The sequence below is a fragment of the Acyrthosiphon pisum genome, chromosome A1 (assembly GCF_005508785.2).
Source record: "Acyrthosiphon pisum isolate AL4f chromosome A1, pea_aphid_22Mar2018_4r6ur, whole genome shotgun sequence".
Taxonomy (NCBI): Eukaryota; Metazoa; Arthropoda; class Insecta; order Hemiptera; family Aphididae; genus Acyrthosiphon; species Acyrthosiphon pisum.
Genome location: NC_042494.1, coordinates 128719929 through 128738106, shown reverse-complemented (window position 1 = coordinate 128738106; position 18178 = coordinate 128719929). Strand labels below are relative to the sequence as shown.

The 18178-nt window shown below is 29.8% G+C and overlaps 1 protein-coding gene across 4 annotated transcripts in view; it reads right to left on the bottom strand.

Annotated features, from left to right (window-relative positions):
* Window positions 1-18178, bottom strand: part of LOC100571391 — a 193280-nt gene that overhangs the window by 3178 nt on the left and 171924 nt on the right. For 2 of the 4 annotated variants that reach the window (XM_029488291.1, XM_008187358.3), the window contains 22 exons: window positions 17644-17744; window positions 11031-11219; window positions 10485-10760; window positions 9987-10123; window positions 8122-8282; window positions 7869-8007; window positions 6650-6860; window positions 5996-6163; window positions 4817-5146; window positions 4670-4755; window positions 4310-4405; window positions 3871-3941; window positions 3749-3804; window positions 3548-3681; window positions 2957-3493; window positions 2722-2900; window positions 2467-2622; window positions 1985-2406; window positions 1728-1916; window positions 1179-1362; window positions 957-1095; window positions 751-848 (listed from right to left, as the gene is read on the bottom strand). In XM_029488291.1, coding sequence (XP_029344151.1) covers window positions 797-848; window positions 957-1095; window positions 1179-1362; window positions 1728-1916; window positions 1985-2406; window positions 2467-2622; window positions 2722-2900; window positions 2957-3493; window positions 3548-3681; window positions 3749-3804; window positions 3871-3941; window positions 4310-4405; window positions 4670-4755; window positions 4817-5146; window positions 5996-6163; window positions 6650-6860; window positions 7869-8007; window positions 8122-8282; window positions 9987-10123; window positions 10485-10760; window positions 11031-11219; window positions 17644-17744 — 4013 coding nt within the window. In that variant the 3' untranslated portion in view covers window positions 751-796. The remainder of the gene's footprint in view (window positions 1-750; window positions 849-956; window positions 1096-1178; window positions 1363-1727; window positions 1917-1984; window positions 2407-2466; window positions 2623-2721; window positions 2901-2956; window positions 3494-3547; window positions 3682-3748; window positions 3805-3870; window positions 3942-4309; window positions 4406-4669; window positions 4756-4816; window positions 5147-5995; window positions 6164-6649; window positions 6861-7868; window positions 8008-8121; window positions 8283-9986; window positions 10124-10484; window positions 10761-11030; window positions 11220-17643; window positions 17745-18178) is intronic. The other 2 variants (XM_029488292.1, XM_016806486.2) reach the window with 2 other exon arrangements.

Here is an 18178-nt window from a genome sequence, read left to right as displayed (position 1 = left end):
ATATGTCACAAAAATACTTTACAGGTAACTAATAGGATAGTGAGATAAAAAATGTAAAAAAAAAAATATATTGCCCTCCCCTTGAAAAATTCCTGCGGACACCCTTGCATGGAGACAATATAATATCAGCTTTATATTGAACAATACTGCGAGCGAGGTGAGTGAATTAAAATAGTATTCACATAACATTTATGTATAGGTATAAAATAGTAGAGTAATATTGTATACAATATACACCTTTTCTTTTTAGACTATAATAATATAAAACCACTAATCAACCTTAAATGACACCAGGACTTGTCCACACAATAAATAATAATATAATATGCACACCCATAATCCATCATATATCATGTTACATACTAATTTATTACACCGTTTAACACGTGTAGCATTAGTTGCAGGGCTCGCCGTGTCATCTTTTTTTTAGAAGGACCACATTCGAACGGCATACCGTATAAGCATTAAACTTGTTCTATGTATCTCTCTATCTCGGACCCCTGGACCCCACTGCAGTTCCCGCCTTGAAGGGGGTGGGGATACAACAACAACATCCACCCCCTACATAGATGTTTAGAGTTAAGTATACATCGTATGCATAAAACGATAATGAACTAAATGTTAAACTATAAAATATCAATAGCAATAATAAATTTAACTTTTAGATTATTTTACTAATTTTGTACAATAAATATAATACTTATTAGTTATTACCTAACACCTAATGGCTAATGCAAACATAAAACTTACATTATTGGAATTGATCTGACAAACACTTGTTGAATCCGTTATATTATCATGAAACGTTTATCCAACGATCTATGCTATACTCTAGAGCAGCTATCCATCTAATATAAATCAAGACAATATACGATTATTATTAGGTACCCATCATTATTAATAATGCATTTCAATTGGTAATCCAATAATTATCATCACGTGATTTTTGTCCTTACCTTCTTTTGTCAACCTCGGTGTCTGTATAAAAATAAAAATATCTAAATGACAAGTCGGGTGGTATAAGCTCGAACGCAAATTTCCTTACGCTAGCGTTAACGGAACTTTGTACTTTGTAACCGTGGAGACAAGCCATTCCTGTGAATTTAAGAAACACGATAACTTTCAACGTTCAAAAATATTATTAAACAAATAAATAAATAAATGAATAATAGTTATACCGTTGGCAAATCGGGTTACGCTGTCTACGAAAAAATACAGCCTAGCACCTTTAAGAACGCAGTAGTATTTTTTCCACGATTTTCCACAGTGGTGTACCAACGTGGAGAGGAAACCCTGGCAGTCCGATTGCGGATCGATGGTGACCACAGATTTCAAGTTATCTTCGTCGAGCCATTCCATCGACTGTAAGAAGCGTGACAAATATATATATATATATATTATAATATTATATTAATATTTGACTATTGCTGACATGGTAACATATTGCGAATAGGGATAAATGGACGTGGCCATTAGGACGTAAGGACAATTTGGATTGTACATAGGTGTTATGGTTTTTAAATTTTTGAATAATTTAATACTGATATATTTTTGGCGTACCTATTATAATAAAATATATGTAGCACTTATTTATTACCGTATTTTAATCTTTGAGTATTTTATTATATGTATTTTTTATTTTTTTTAACGTCCATACGAGTAACGACCATGTCCATTTGTCTTAGATCAAATATATCATTGCAGACAAGTGACAACTGTATACTTACTGGAGATTTGGTAGCTTCGCTGAGCGCTTCGATCCAGCGGTCCGCGTTTTCTGCACTGTTCGCTGCTATGTGTAACCTTGTTTTCTTGTGGTCTTTTCTTTCCAGCCGGAAGCTGTACATTCTTCCCGTGTCCGATGTCTGCATTACGGTGAAACCTTTGAGATTCAGTGCTCCCAGAGGATGTCTGTCCTAAAGGCATAGTAATGTATTAACACCTACTGAAATAAACTGAACTACGGGCGACTTCGAAAACGTACTCGTTTCAATGACGCAGATTTATAGTAGTAGAGACAATTATCGGTCTTGAGACAAAAATATCTGGGCTGCCAACAGTTTTTCATTTTTTTCGTTCCGATGCTAAATTTCCACAGTTTACTGGCTATAACAATACGGTCTTCAATTGCGGACGGATCGATCACTGGTGTAAGGATATCACAGGTCCTGGCGACTTCCAATTCCAAGACGTCAGAACCACTATGTGCAACATTGACAAATTCCGAGTGTGACGCATCGAGAACACACATGTCATTGATGCTGATAATTATGTCACCCACTTGGAGACCAGAGTTTTCTGCAGCTGTTCCCGTTTCAATTGCGGACACTACAACCGGCTTAGCCCCATGAATACGAAAACCGAACTCTCCAGATTCGCGTTTTACCATCAAGCGTTCGTCGCTATCTGTAAATATTTAAACACCATGTCGATATTCGTTTAATACCCAGACATTTTACAACATACCGAACGATTTTGAAGCGATTCTTTTGAACATTTCTAAACTCGATTTTCTGTGTACCATTCTGTGCGTGATTGTTTGGTATTTTACTCGGAACTCGTGCTCTGAACATGTGGATTCAATTGAATCTCTTCGTTTTAACTCAGGGGAACATTTAATGTCTAGGATAAAAAATAAATAAATATTAAATATATTTCTCAAATCTTAAAAAAATATTAAAATAATAATAAATATGAATGCATGGTACATCTATTTGATACCTGGCAAATCCGAAGGCTTTTTCCATACATAGAACTCTTCTATTTCGTCTATGTATACCCACGAGAAAGATGTAAACGGTGTTGTATAGACGCCAGACCAATCATCGTCATCTGAATGAAGGCTAGAACTACTCCCATTTAATTTTTCCATACTTACATTGGTCGATCTAGTCATTGGCCTACAATGAGTACATATTATACCAAAACATTATAATATATTTTATATTTTACTTACCTTCCCTTTTCTTTGGTATGTTTTACTCTTTCTTCAGACTTAGCTCGAGTCTGTTCTGATCTAGTGTTTCTTCTTCTATCTTCTGAACGATATCGTTTGGTCAATCGTTTTATAGGCGTGTTAGGGGGTTCTTCTGGAGAATCCCCAAAACCTTCAGGTGGCTTAACAATATTTATGATATCACTATTTGTATTACTAGTATAATCCACATCAACTTCGGTATTACATAGTGTACATCTAGATAATAATGATACCCTACTGCATGGTTCACTGTAGAAAACTGAATCACTTCCTGGGCTAATAGAACGCAGAGATTCTGCGCTCACTGTCTTCAAGTTCAAATTATTAATTTGAGATAAATAATTCATTTGTGACGACTTTGTTTGTAATGAACATTTGGATTTGTCTTCTAGGTGAAATTCAGTTTTTGATTTTTCCATAGTATCTAGAGTTATTTGTGGTTTTCTAAGAATTTCGGGAAGCGACTCCCTCCGTTTTTCTGGTTTATTTACTACCGAAGGTTTCTTATCAATAGAGCTAAAAATAAATTTTAGTATTAATACTTCATAAACATTTTATTATTTAACTTACTTAATTATTGTTACAGCTCCTATACTTTTTCGTCTAGGGCTTGGCCTTCTACGTCGTTCTGGCGCTTTCGAAGACTCGTCGGAGGAATAGACAGGTTGTGATATTTTAGTCGCAAAACCGTTGCCCATCAACTTCTAAAACAAAACTTTTGTTTAGCAAACTTAACTCAAAGCATAATATAAATAATTTAAAAGTCATTACCTTAATTAAATTGGAATTAGAATCATCTGTATGGTATTTGGCTGTTATACGATTACCTGTAAAATATTCAATTTTTATAGTACTTAGTTCATTTTTAAAATAATTAATCTATGAGCCATTACTTGAAATTAGATCTGGATTATTCAACTTATTTGATTCTTCTAAAGATTTTGGTTTGCTATTTGGTATGGACCTAAAATTATAAATTAATTATACGAAAATAAGTTTGTTTCACAAATGGATATATAAAATGCATCAAATAGTTAGTATAAGTAAATAAAAGCAATAGAGTAGTGCACAGTAAGCGATAATTGATTTTGAAATTGTCTAAGCATTACACATGCATTTCCATGATATTTTATATTATTTGTATATTATGTACAATATATATATATATATATATAATATTTATATACTCTGAATGTATGTTATTCTTCAACCTCCAATCGCGACCTAAGGTAAGAATTCTATGCTTAACGACCTGCAACGAGCGGACCCTAATAAGCTCTATTTTCTTGTCTAGAATTTTGCTTTATTACAACCTATCGTTGATGTGCTCACTTAGCCAATTTTAAGATGGATTTCGGTCTTATTCTTGTATTCTCGTCTGATGAACCAGAACTCCTATTATCCTCTATACTGCACTTCACGCTGTAACTAAAATAGTGATCGTGTTTATTCACTATCGAAATGTAATGTGTTGGTTTTTTTTTATTGCTTTAAAGTAAATCAAACTATCAAATGTGGAAGTATATTATTTGAAGTATAGAAAATGTGTGCTTGTCATGCATATAATAGATTGAGTAATAAAATGATAAATGTATGGAAAATGTTAAGTAACCAAGAAGTCATACGTGTAAGACAACGAAATATTATCAATAATACTTTTTTTGAAGTACCTAACGGAAACAAAATATGTACCTTCCGGATGTACTGCTTTCGTCATCACTTGAATCTTCGCCGTCTCCGAGTTCTTCATCTATTGGGTCAGTCGGATCAAGCGTAGTCTGTAAATAACAGCCATATCTGTTTTAGTTACGTATTTATTTTTTTTTTCGATACACTTACGTCGTGATCAAACATAGGATGAGGCAAACTGTATTTAGAAGATTCACTGTCAAATGAACTACTCGTAACTGACGGGCCTTGAGTTGGGGTAGTGGTGTAAGAAGCACTGTCTGTAGCTGTTACATAATCTTCAGTAGAAGTTGAAACTTCAGACGGCTCCACCGCCGTCGGACAATTAGTTCCCAAACTGTTTTGACCATTCCCTTGTTCAATCAGGTCTGAAGATTTCAATGGCAGATCGGTGTATCTTATTATCTTCTTTTGTACTACATCACACAAGTTATCTTCTTTTAGTTTTGTTTTCTTGGATAGACTTTCAAACTGCAAGACCTAAGCAATAATATTAGTGTTTTATTAAGTGAATTACACCCAACACAAGTATTTTGAGTTCAATAGAAAACAATAAATACCTATTATTGTACATTTTTTATTTAAATATTAATAATGCCCAAATACGTCTTATCAGGTAGTTTGGCATTTATTAATTTTGAAGTATTTTAATTTTAATCAAGTCTCGTATTTATTAATTATTATACGGTGGAAAACTAAACGGAAAGGTACCTATTTTTTTTAATTTGATGAAATTTACGAACAACATATTTGTTGGCTCCCCTAATATAAATTATTAAACTATATGGGTAAAATTTGTATATTTACTGAAATTGTTTAGTGTTTAAACAAGGTAGTTATATCAAAAATAATTGAATTTAAGTGGTATTTAAATACCAATTGTAGGGATGGGATGAACTCAGATTTTTTTAATCATATTATAGTATAATTTTACAATGAATCTGTTATAGTTTTATTGCTTATAACATAATATTTTACAAACAAAGATAGTAATAACACTTAAGTATTTACAATAATAAAATTAAATATTGTTATAACAAGTTTCATTAAATCAAATATTTAATGGAGATAAAGGAACGTGCGCGTAGTATAGTTAATACTACTAATAAAAACAATGATTTAAAAAACAAAATAATGTTAGGTTTACAGACGTTCTTCACTCAGAATCGTTTCTCATCATGTAAAATGATTTATCATTGAATACTAATTTAACACTTCCATATAAATTACCAACTCATAGATTAAGTACACTTGACACCTGCTAGGTATACAACAGAGTGAGTTTCCTTATTTTTATAAACACTTATTTTGTGGTTGAATTCTACTTACAGTAGTCTGAGATAGATCACTTGGTTCTTGTTCATTTGAAGATGATGGTGTTTTTGCTCTACATTTATTTGGTGACTCAGATAAACAAACACTACTTTTAGACTTATAAATTCCTTCACAAAGAATGCTTTCGTTTTCGTGAAAATTCTCCAAAGAACCTTCAACAGTCTAGAAATACATTTTAGCGTTATTTTTTTCAGTTATCAATGTAAAAGAAAGAATAAAAACTATTTTTTCATTGGATAATTTTATTATTTTAAATTTGTTTAATCATACTATATTATATAATTATATCTTATGGTTCTTACATATATTGTGTTTAATATGATAATTTATGATAACGTACGAGGAAAATAAAATTAAACTTATTCAAAACACAAATATTATATTTATGTTTTAAATATAGGTACCTATAGCTTATTAACTAATAAGTAATAACTAGCTGAATAAATAGTTTATATCATTCGTTTTTAATTATATATTAACTAAAGTTAAAACTTAAAAGTGATTAGCAATAGATATTATAGTTTTTATTAAGATTCTGGTTATTTAATAGCTAACGTTTATCGAAAATAACTATAAATGTTATGACTTATAAATATCGGGTAAACTATTATTATTATTAAATTATATATGGTGTATAGTTATACTCACGCAAGAAGCAGCCACCAAATTTTTGTAGCATTGTTCACCATCAGACACCGATGCCTCTACATCCTCTCGACTCCTGCATCTTGCTATCTCACCGATTAAAATTTCACCGTCTGACACGGTTTTATGTAAGATTGTTTTGTTTTGCTTCCGATAAGGAGGATCTTTGGGCTCAAAGTCAATTAGTATCTCATTAATGAGAGGTTCCGATGGCCTGTGGTATAATATATTAATGGATGTTTAATTAGGTACTAATTGGTACATTATAATATTATAATATCTAATATTCATATAAACATTGAATATGTTCTGTGTATATGCACGAAATCGGAGATTAAATATTATTATATCAAATTATAAAGCAGGTATAACCTTAAAAATTAATTCAATTCTTTCAAAACGTTTATAATTTTAAATTATGTTAAGTGGTATATAGCTTAGCAGTAGTATTGTTCACACTTAGCCACCTCTGCTGTCGTCGGCTAATCAGGAAAAAAAGTGGTATTTAATTTGAAATAAATAATTTCATATCGGATATGGGTACGAAAAAAAAACATTTCAGACATGAAGTGGTAAAAACACAATAAGGGCTAATGATTAAAAAAAATCAGTGGCTGATACGAAGGGGGGCAAACGCCCTTTCACCCCACCCCCATAAGGCTGTCTTCTTAACGTTATTTTCTATTATAATATTTGGCTAAACAAAAAGACACTTTAATTTTTTTAAATTCGTCCCCCCCCCTTGGGTGACTTCTGGATCCACTACTGATAAGAATGATGAATTGGACATCGTGTTTAGTATAATAGTATCCATTTCATTATTATAAATTGTATGTAACTATATAAAATCTAATCTAATCCAACCTACAGATATATCAACTCGTGTGTCATACATTAATTTATAATAATATATGCTGTGTTATCGTTAACATTATATTTATATTATGCAACAACTAGTTAAAGTGGCGTGTACCATAGGATTTAAGTGTTACTCAGGCAACACCTTAAATATGGGTGAATGTGGGTGTTAGTAGAAGGAAAATAGGACATTTTAAAGGTTGGTATAAAATCATTTGGCAACACCAATTTTTTTTTTTATATACACGCAACTGACTATAGGTTCCTATTTACCTTTCCAATATAGAATTTATATAAAAGCGATGCCGATAAAAAAGTTCAATATTCATCGATGAAAATATTAGCTATATTAGCTTTACTTTACCTAATAATTGATTTCGGTATCTCATTTTGTTGTGTATTTTTTTTCATTACTGATTTAACTTTATGTGGCGTTGCTGGACTTGTATCTCTTGCTCCGTCCGTTTGTGTAGCTTGAACCTTTTGTGCTCTTTTTATCTTTTCTGTATCACACAAACGTACTAGATGATTACTTACTCGACATCAATATTAATAATAATAACAGTTAAGATTTTTGTTTTTGGGTTTTAAATGATCATGCTAGTGCGTGTAAATACCTAATACAATAATTTTTGGAGATTCAACCGAGGAAACTGGTTCTGGAGCTTTTCTACCATCAATTAGTCTTTCTAACGATTTGCTACTGTTGGCTGATTTTAAAGAAACATTGTCGAATGAGGTCACAGTGTGTGATCTGGCAAAACTGACATGTCTCATTCTAAAAATACACATGGTAAAATATCATTATAAAATTTGAATTTGTTTATATTTATCTAATATTCACATAGTAAAATATAAATCTTTGTAATAGTTTAAAATTTTATGTAAAATGTAAATGTTAATATTAAATATTTTCATTGATTTAGGTATTATTAAAATTTGCTTACAATATTATATTACTTATCAAAATTGTAGACCTTAAGCATTTCACTACCTCTTTATATAATATACAAATATGAAATGGTTTTTAATACGACTGGTGAATATTTTATAATTCATAATTAAATATTTATATGTAAATAATTAATAACAATTATAATAAAATTGGGGTTATGCTTCAAAAAACCTCTGTACCGCATACACATTTATTTTATGTTAATAATTGTTTGTTTTTAATTTTAACATTTTTAAATATTGTATTAACAAAAAGAATTACCAGAGTGTGAAATGAGATTAAATTTTAAATTTCAGTCGGTTAGTTGTTAGCATTTATAATATTTTTGTGTTAATATTTGTGTGTGTAATGAATGAATGAAGCATACAATATAACTTATGTATTTATGATATAATAATATGTAAAATAAGTAGTAACATATTAGTAACTATGGAAAATTCTGAACATAGATATAAATATCATGGTTTTAAATTTATATGTACAATGTTCACTGTAAAAACAATAATAGCAACCAAAATAAATACGAATCTGAAAAATCTGGATGCAAATTTTTTGGTAATTGGATTTTTTCAGCATCGGCCGGCGCGTTGTATAGGCAATTTCGATACATCACCATAAATTTGTCTTTCAAACGGTATCCAATTTTGTTTTATTTTTTAAATATATTATTTCATAGAGACTGCTATGAAATAAGATCATGCTGACTGCCGGTGCAGACAAATGCGGTTATTATTTAAACGCGAACGATGGCAATTCACTGAATTTAAATAGCGTGATAGTACATACATAGATAGTGACTGTTTTAGTGATAGAGGAAATGGTAAATCAAATAGGCAAACACAGAGACGTGCTCAGAATTTTTACTTCATCTTTTTGCTCCTCTTTCCATATGATTAAAAATGTATTTTTCTGAAACTATCAGAACATGGTGCTTTTCCGTGTGTCGCTAAATGATCGGTTGATCGATGTATAACAATATTATAAAAATTATAAATGAAAAATTCCACCTAGTGTCAAGTTTACCTGGCATACATATCTGATCCATGTGTAATGTGTATAAATAATTACACAGGGTAATTTTTTAACTCATTGTTATGCTTAAACTATAAATTTATAGTTAACATTTTTATAAATTTTTACAAATATCGATGAATTTTAATAAATATATAGTTTATTTAATAAAATGTTAATCTAATTAATTTATTTATTTCGTAGGCTTTGTCCAGTAATTTATACATCAAAGTAAAAACTTTATTTTGTATGAATTAGGTAATTAATATATAACCTCATCAAACAAGTTAATAACATAACCGTCACTATACTTAACGTTATATACTAATTGGTTTTTGGAATTTTGAGTTTAGTACTTTGTCTTTTGTCCTGATAGGTATTACCAAAATTATAGGTTTTTGTTTAGTTGGTACTTTTTTAATTCACGGTTAGATATTATGTTGAGTAGTTGTAAGATTTTACTTACACCGATGAGCATGTTTAGCATTGTAAACTGTGGTATAAATGTATAATTACCTGGAAGTCGATTGCTGTGGCGGTGGTGGAGGTGGAGGAGGAGGTAAATAGTGTGGCGTACATGGATGGAATTCGGGACAATCGAATCCCGCGGTCCGCCTGTGGCAAGTTGGATGACACGTCCTATGTGGACAACCCTATAACAAATGCCACATTATGAAATATGCTATGTTATCTATATCATATTATTCTAGTTAAGGTTTTTGTTTAAAAAAATTGACATTCACATTATTTACACAACACTCTTTCGTATAATATGAAGATATCATAAAAAACTGTAAACTGTTTCCTTGTTGTCATATCATATTAAGTCTTAAGACTCTTAACCTAATTACTATTATTTTTTATTAATTATTGTTTGAAAATAATCATCGGCAACACAGGCCACTATAGTTGACACAACCTAAATATTATCTTTGATGTTTTGGTTGTTTTCATATCATACTCTCTTAGTAGTGTATCGCGATTATGATAAAAATATTATCATGGGCATATTACTTCGTCTTCGGGGGGCCAACATTTGTGGCGTCTGGCAGCCGGTGATCGTTGGCACGGTGGTGGTAGCGGTGCTTCGGCCAAGTCCGATTGGTGGCAGTGGTGCACGGGGAATACGTCAGGATGGCAGTGATGGTATCTCGACCACCGTGAATATGGAGCGCAGTCTGCGGGCAGTCGCTTGTACAGGTCTTGGAGGTTCTCATCACTCGGTATTCGTCGCCGAACGCAGGCGGTCAACAGATTTGGTGAGCTCCTAGCACCACAAGAAGACGACTCCTGGAAAATGTAAAAAAAAAGTATATAATTTATTACAGTCAATACGTCTTTCTCTCAATATTTAAAAATATGTGTTCTATGATTATGTTTTTTTTTTATAGCTACGATAAATATATAAATCACTAAACATTAAGAAATAATAAATTCTACCGACATTTAATCTTTTAAGCTTTTGAAATAAAAACGTAAAAATCATATTAAAATACGAATTCATACAAAAAATAAATAAATATATTTAGAAGTATTTACAATTATAATCAATATTCTTACTCTGTGACTGGATATGCACCCAAATAACGCTGGAGGCTGTCTAACCCTGTTTAATACTTGTAATTGCTTATCGCTTAGGCAGTACTGTTCTACAATATCTTGTTTGGAATAGAATTGCTGGCTCCGACATTTTGGCCCTAGTTTTTTATTCTCGTCTGACTCCATTAAATCGGCAGAGTTCATGTTAGCCTAAATTATAAATACCATATACATTTTTATCATTGCCGATATAATGCCGTATTACATCATTGATTATTCGTTCATAATAATATAATATATACATGTGTCAATAAAAATTTAAAACTTAGGAAAATAAAATCTATTATTGTACAATTTTAATTATTTAAAACCCTGAGCATCATAATACAAGGTATAATATTTTTCTTAATAATTATAACGTTTTACTGATTTTACCTTGTAAAGTGTTACCACTGGGTAACCTCCCTAGTCTTAAGACTCACAGTTAAGTATATTTTTTATGTCTTTTATCAAACCTACTTATTATGCAAAACTACATAGATAGTAGATTTTCTTAAATTAAATTTAAAAAAAGGTTTATTAATATTTTTAGTATTCTGCAATAAATACAAATAAAGAAAGTGATTTTTATAAAAACGTACTTAGAATGGAATCATACTAAATATTAAAATACTGTTTTATTATATTTAATATACGAATACATTTAGTACAAGTTGGTAGTCTATTTAACTTAGTTAAATGTTAAAACAAAACACACAAATATCGTTCTATTTATTCAAATAATTCATAAATTAAATAATAGTGAGGGGAAAATAGTGGACGGCAATAAGGGCGTCCGCAGGAATTTGTTAAGGGACAAAATATTTTCATTTTTCTATTTTTTATTTCCCTATCCGATTAGTGATAACTGATAAAGTATTGTTTGTGACATGTTTTCTTTCATATAGGTAGGAAATGAAAAAGTATTTATGAATTATACGTAGATGCTTAGTCAATACTTAATCTTACAGAGTTAATTTTAATTAATCAATATGCTATATTAAATTAACAAATGTATTTGATAAAATTTTACCATTGATTTGACCATTTCAGGTTATTTATAAAACTAAATGTTTCTAGCTTCTATTAAATAAATATCTAATCAATATGAATCAATAAAATCAATAAAAAATGTCAATCTATGAACATTAAATTAAAAAGTAAAAACTTGGTTGACACTGCACTGGCCCCACCTCTCCATGCCATATTGCCATAAAACTATAAAAGTAACGTTTTTAGTTCTGATGACGTTCATAATTGAGGGTAACAAAACTCACCTGGTAAAAAAAATTTTTTTTTAAATATATATTTATTTTGTCATATTGTGTAATTTAAATATTTCGTCGGATACTTAAAAATACTATAATTAGGTATGTATAATACTAGTAGTTTTTCTATTTGTTTCATAATTATTTTATTCTTTAATTAAAACGTTTGTTCTAAAAAAACTATATTTTTTAGGTCTTATTATAAGCTATACTCCATAGTACATGTAAATGTAAAATAAGCATTAAAAAAATGTATATTGAACACACAAAAGTGAATTCAACTGTATTAAATCATGAATTAATTCATTAACATTTTATATAAAAACAATTGTTTGTATGTAAAATATTCCAGTGTGTTATAAAAATCTAAATACTGAATTTTATATGTGGACCAGAAAAATTATCCCAATGTTTGATCAACGAAGAAAGTTTCTAATTTACATAAAATACACTTCATAAGGTATACCTACTTTTTGTTGTTCATAACATAACAGGTAATGAAATTATTTACATTAAAAACATTTCAAAGTTTTGATAATGTTATTACAAGCGTATGTGTTTATTATATTAAACAAAAGAGCTTTCTAAAGAGTTCCTGAGTATATTATTGAACACGTTGTTTTGTGTTTGATAAATTTAAAATAATGTGTCAGGTAAGTAAGTCGGAATAATCGTTCCTGTGGACTGATCAAAGGAATTGTTATTATTTTATTAATATTGCTACTATATTACAATATATAACACGACGTAGGTACTAGGTAGTACCTTAGTTATTGTCGTATGTTCAATAATGATTGCAGGTAGATTTATAATTAAAAAATGCAGTAGATACTTATTTCTACCAAAATAATATTGGCCGACATCCGTTTCCAACAAAACTCGTTTCTGCCAAAAATTAAAAATATTCAATTTCCGTTCACGCCAAAAAATAGTTTGAAAACTTAAATAAATACTATAATTTTTAAGTAATGCATTGCGTGCCAAATAATACTACATGTATACAATACTGCTTTCAAATTAGTGAATATAACCGCTAAGACCGTAGGTACAGTAATATAGTAGTATTATACTAGTATCGTACAGCGATAACCGCAATGAATAACAATCAATAATTGCAATGTAAGTAATTAGTTTCTTTTATACGGTTTTTCTAAAATTATAAATATTTTGATGTAGGTATGTACATCTGTACATCTATTTGATTTGTATATATTTTTATCATTACATTTTAAAATATTCATTATTATATAATCAATTTGTAATATTTTAGATTCTGAATGGAACGATGAATGTATTGATTTTACAATGGTTTTTTTTAGCATCTTTTTGGGTAGGAAAGTCGAGCTAATTCCCAGACAGCAAATGTTCGACTAAAAATATTATTATAATAATATTATTTATGATTATAATATTATAATAATATTATTTATGATTATAATATTATTATAATGTTGTTATAATATTTTTTATAATATAATAATTTCAAAATGCTGTCTGGGTTGGTACTTTGGGAACTCAAAAATTAAAAATTCCCAGTAATTTTCAAAAGGGTCAGGAATAAAATAAAAAAATAAGGAAAAACTGGAATTTTTAAGCTCCGACAATTACATATTCTTATTTTAATTTAAAATTTTAATATATTAAGTAATTTGCTGCTTTTTCATATTTTAACATTTTTAGTTTATTATAAATCAATTGACATGTTTGCATAAAAAAAAGTGAATAAATCTACTTTACTGTCATGTTTCTTTTGGAAATACGTTTTCTTTTTTATTGCGCTGATTCAGGATTTGAAAAAAAGTACTTTACTGGGTAAAGACTAAAAACAAAAAGGGGCGATTGTAGGTAATATAATTTTGCATCCAAGGAATATAACAATATAAAAAGCTTTTCTTTAGGTTTCGATGTATTTTTTAATAGGAAACTCGGATTTCATCTTTTTTTTTTATTCTTTTGAACAATGATATTATTAATTAACGTTAGTAAATTATTATTTGAAATTATGTTAGGTTAGGTTCATACTTAGTACTATTATACCTACTGACAAACGTCTTAGCTTAAATTGTCGTCCTAAATGTTTTATCAAGTCTTTTGATTATAATTAATGGATATTTTTCATAATACGCAGTGCAATTATTTGAATATAAATTATAATATAATGTTTGTGTGAAGATTTTACATAAAGACAGATTTTAACGAAATAACTATTAATTCTGATATTCATCTAAAACCAGCAAATAAACGAAAATTTAAATTAATAATTATTATTTTGTAAATATGTTTTTTTTCAAATCCAATAGCTATTTTTTCAATAGGAATATTGAAGATAAAGATAAAAATAAGTTAAAAATAAAGCATTACATTTTTAACTATGCAAAAGTACCAATTAGACCTAATTTGTTATCAGAAACCACCATCAAAGTTGACGATCGAAGAATTTTCTACCATATAGGTACCTATATTATGAATACAGACACAAAAAAAAAGATTATAGACTGTTATAGAATATTTCTTTAGTAGGATTGCACATAGTATATCAATGCAATAGATTGAAACGACACTGTATTCTATAGTTTTCTCAACACAGCAACACGACCTGATGATTGAACTTATTGTCCATTTTAATATCACAGTCATTAATCATATAAATTATGCACACAAAAACCATGTCACACAACCTTTATAATATTAAGGGAGAAATAAACACAGTATAGGCAAATACGTATCGTATTTAATGAGTATCGGCCAATGAATCCACCTTTTTCTAATGTACACGAACAATCACACGAGGTCATGGAAAGTCATAAAAATACGTAACTATGTACACGTTATTGTAAATTAACTCGTATAAATACATTATACATATCTATTATATTTATACAATAAAATATAGTCGAAGAACAAACGTCTTGTGTTTTAACAAAAACAATAAGCTGGGGGGAGTAAATAGGAGTTACAGTGACCAACAAATAAACGAAAGGGTAGAAAACCACCCCGTTGTGCGACCACAACCTTACTACACATAACGACCGGTTCGGTGTAATTACTTGTAAAAGCGCATTACTACCATCGTGTTCTTATCTTTCTCTCACCACACCACACAGTCTTAATTTTATATACCCTTTCACATAGTATCCGCTTAGGAAATACGGAATATTCGTTCTCGGTTCAAAATAAAGAGTACGAATCGGTTCCCGAAAAAAATGTTAAACATCAACTGTTCGAATTGGCTCCCATACGATTGCCATAGTCTACCAAAAATGTGGGCAGAATTTTAATCTACTCCAGAATAAAAAAAACAACTTTCGCGTTTCATTTGATGGACAACTCAGTTCGGAATTGTATTCCTTCCACTCAAATGTTTTTCTTGTTTTTTTTTATCAGTTGAAAAATATATCTATTGTGAATTTGTGAAATATATATCTAAAACAAAGAACCACACAATTAAGTCAAGAAAAACAGCTGAAAAGGAAAAGTTTGTTGGTGAAATGGTAAAAACATTGAACGACTGCCAAATTTGGGCCTGTAATTTATAAATAATTTATGTTGCAAATACCTACCATATATAATTTTTTTTATAATTAATTATTTCAAGGAATTTAGACTTTTTCTGTATTGGGTTGAAATATTTTATACCTACCTACATATTATTTTAAGTGTTATATGGAATACCTACTATTCTAAACACTGCGTGTGTAAAATAGAAAGGAAACTGGTGTTGGTTACAACAATAGTTGTAAAAGTTAATTATTTTAATGAAAGTTTGTTGAAACCAATTTATTCGTACCTTACCTAAACTTCTATAGACCACTCGGAGACCAATTTTAAATTTGAATATAACCTATGGACTATCTGAGAACAAATTTGTTGAGTGAAAACCAACTCGGAGCTCGAAAGCGTCCCCACTAACATTACCTCTTTCCTAATATTCTCTTGAATTTAATTTAATTTAATTTAAAAATAATTAAACATAATATATTAATATAATGTACTATTATTTTCAATTCTTATTGGATTTCATCCTTATACTAAGTGATTATCCACATAAAATCCTACTTCTAGAAAATCTTTTAAATAATCCCGTGTTTTGATTTTTAGCAAAAATTACAAGTACTGAAATACCATCTAACTATATTGTCCAGTTTGTATCCAGAATAAGTTAAATATTAATATGTGCATGCTTGTAATTTATATTTTTGTTTGAGTATTTATCAGTTTAAATTTGACAACTATAATAACCGTGTCTTGATTTCAATATTGTATAAATATAATATATACCTGTGTAGTGTATAGCGTGTTACCTTAATTATGACAAACTTATTTTTACAAATTTGTTTAAATAGGAGTACTTAATACCTTTAGTTTTTGTATGCTTCATTATAAGTTTACTAATCTTATTATTTATATACGACAAACACGGTATTGTAGCGTTAATAAGTGTCGCAAGTACTTGTCTATACATCAAACCTTTTTTAAGTAAATTTAAATTTAATATTTTTTTTGAGAAAACTAAATTAGTAGGTAAACTTTAATAAGTGTCAAGTTCAAATGCGTATTAGAGATATTGTACAAGAAAATAGAACAATTTGTATAATTATAGGAGTGTTTTATTAATAATTACCGTTGAACATTTATGTCGACGTGATTTTTTTTTTTTTTATCAAGTGTATTATTAGCGTATATTGTTGTACGTTCGTGGATATCAAATAACCGAATAAAAAGGTAATAAAAGTAATTTTATTTTCTTTAAGATAGACAAGAGATTGGAACAAACAGCTTTGTTGTACCTAATCTGTTTTTTTTTTTGGAACAAAACGTTTTGTATATACCGGCTATGTATATAATATATATATTTATTAAATTACGAATATAAACTCTTATAAAAGTTACCTACATACAATATATACAGCTGTACAACATCTCTACCCAGATGAATTCAAAACGGCGTTAACGTTTATTCCGATCGGACGATAAAAGCATAAAACAGTTTTTCCGCCGTACAGTCGTTTTCTTCTCGCTAGGCGCGGAAAAAGTTTTTTCGTTATTTTCACCCGGCTGTTTAGTTTTTTTTTTTAGTTTCGCCTGTACATTTTATGGCGATGACACACGGACGCGTTGGCGGAGGAGAGCAGACGCATTACCGGAATAGGTGGCGGGATAAGGATCGATGGACGACTGGACGAGTGCAAACGGAGGTAGGTATATAATAATATATTATAGTGTACCCATGCGCTCAAAACTAATCCACTCAAATCGCTCAGACGGGAGAATGGCATCGCCACGACCGATTTAAACCATCGTCCAACTGCAATATTATTGTTTATTACCTGTGTTGTCGCATGATTAGTCTTCCCTTTGGTACTGGCTGTATCCGGTGCCGCTGCCGCCGGTGTGATGAATATCCGCTGAGACGCACGATTGAATTGCCCTGTAAACACGAATGCGGCGGTATATAGTATATATATTATAATTTATAATACAACATTACAATATTAATTTTCGTATAATTGTTATACGATAGCTATGAGAGTTTCGTCCGTTTTCCGGATTTCGATTCGTGTCAAATACTTGACTATACCTATCTGCTGCAGGCTGATAATAACGAGTAGTTAGTTAGTTATAATATTATGTATTTTAAAGTTTAAATTCTACAGCTAAGTGGAGTGGCATGCGAGGAAACCCCTAAAAATGTTGGTCCACTATGCTATAGCTACTCCTCTTATTAAACTTTTAGTTATTATTTTAAATTAACAACTATACCAACATATTGTAAATAGGGAGGCCTAATATTATATTTTTACTTTTTAGATTCTATGTGTGATTTTTATGTGGAGCAATAAGTGTATGATTTTACAATGATGT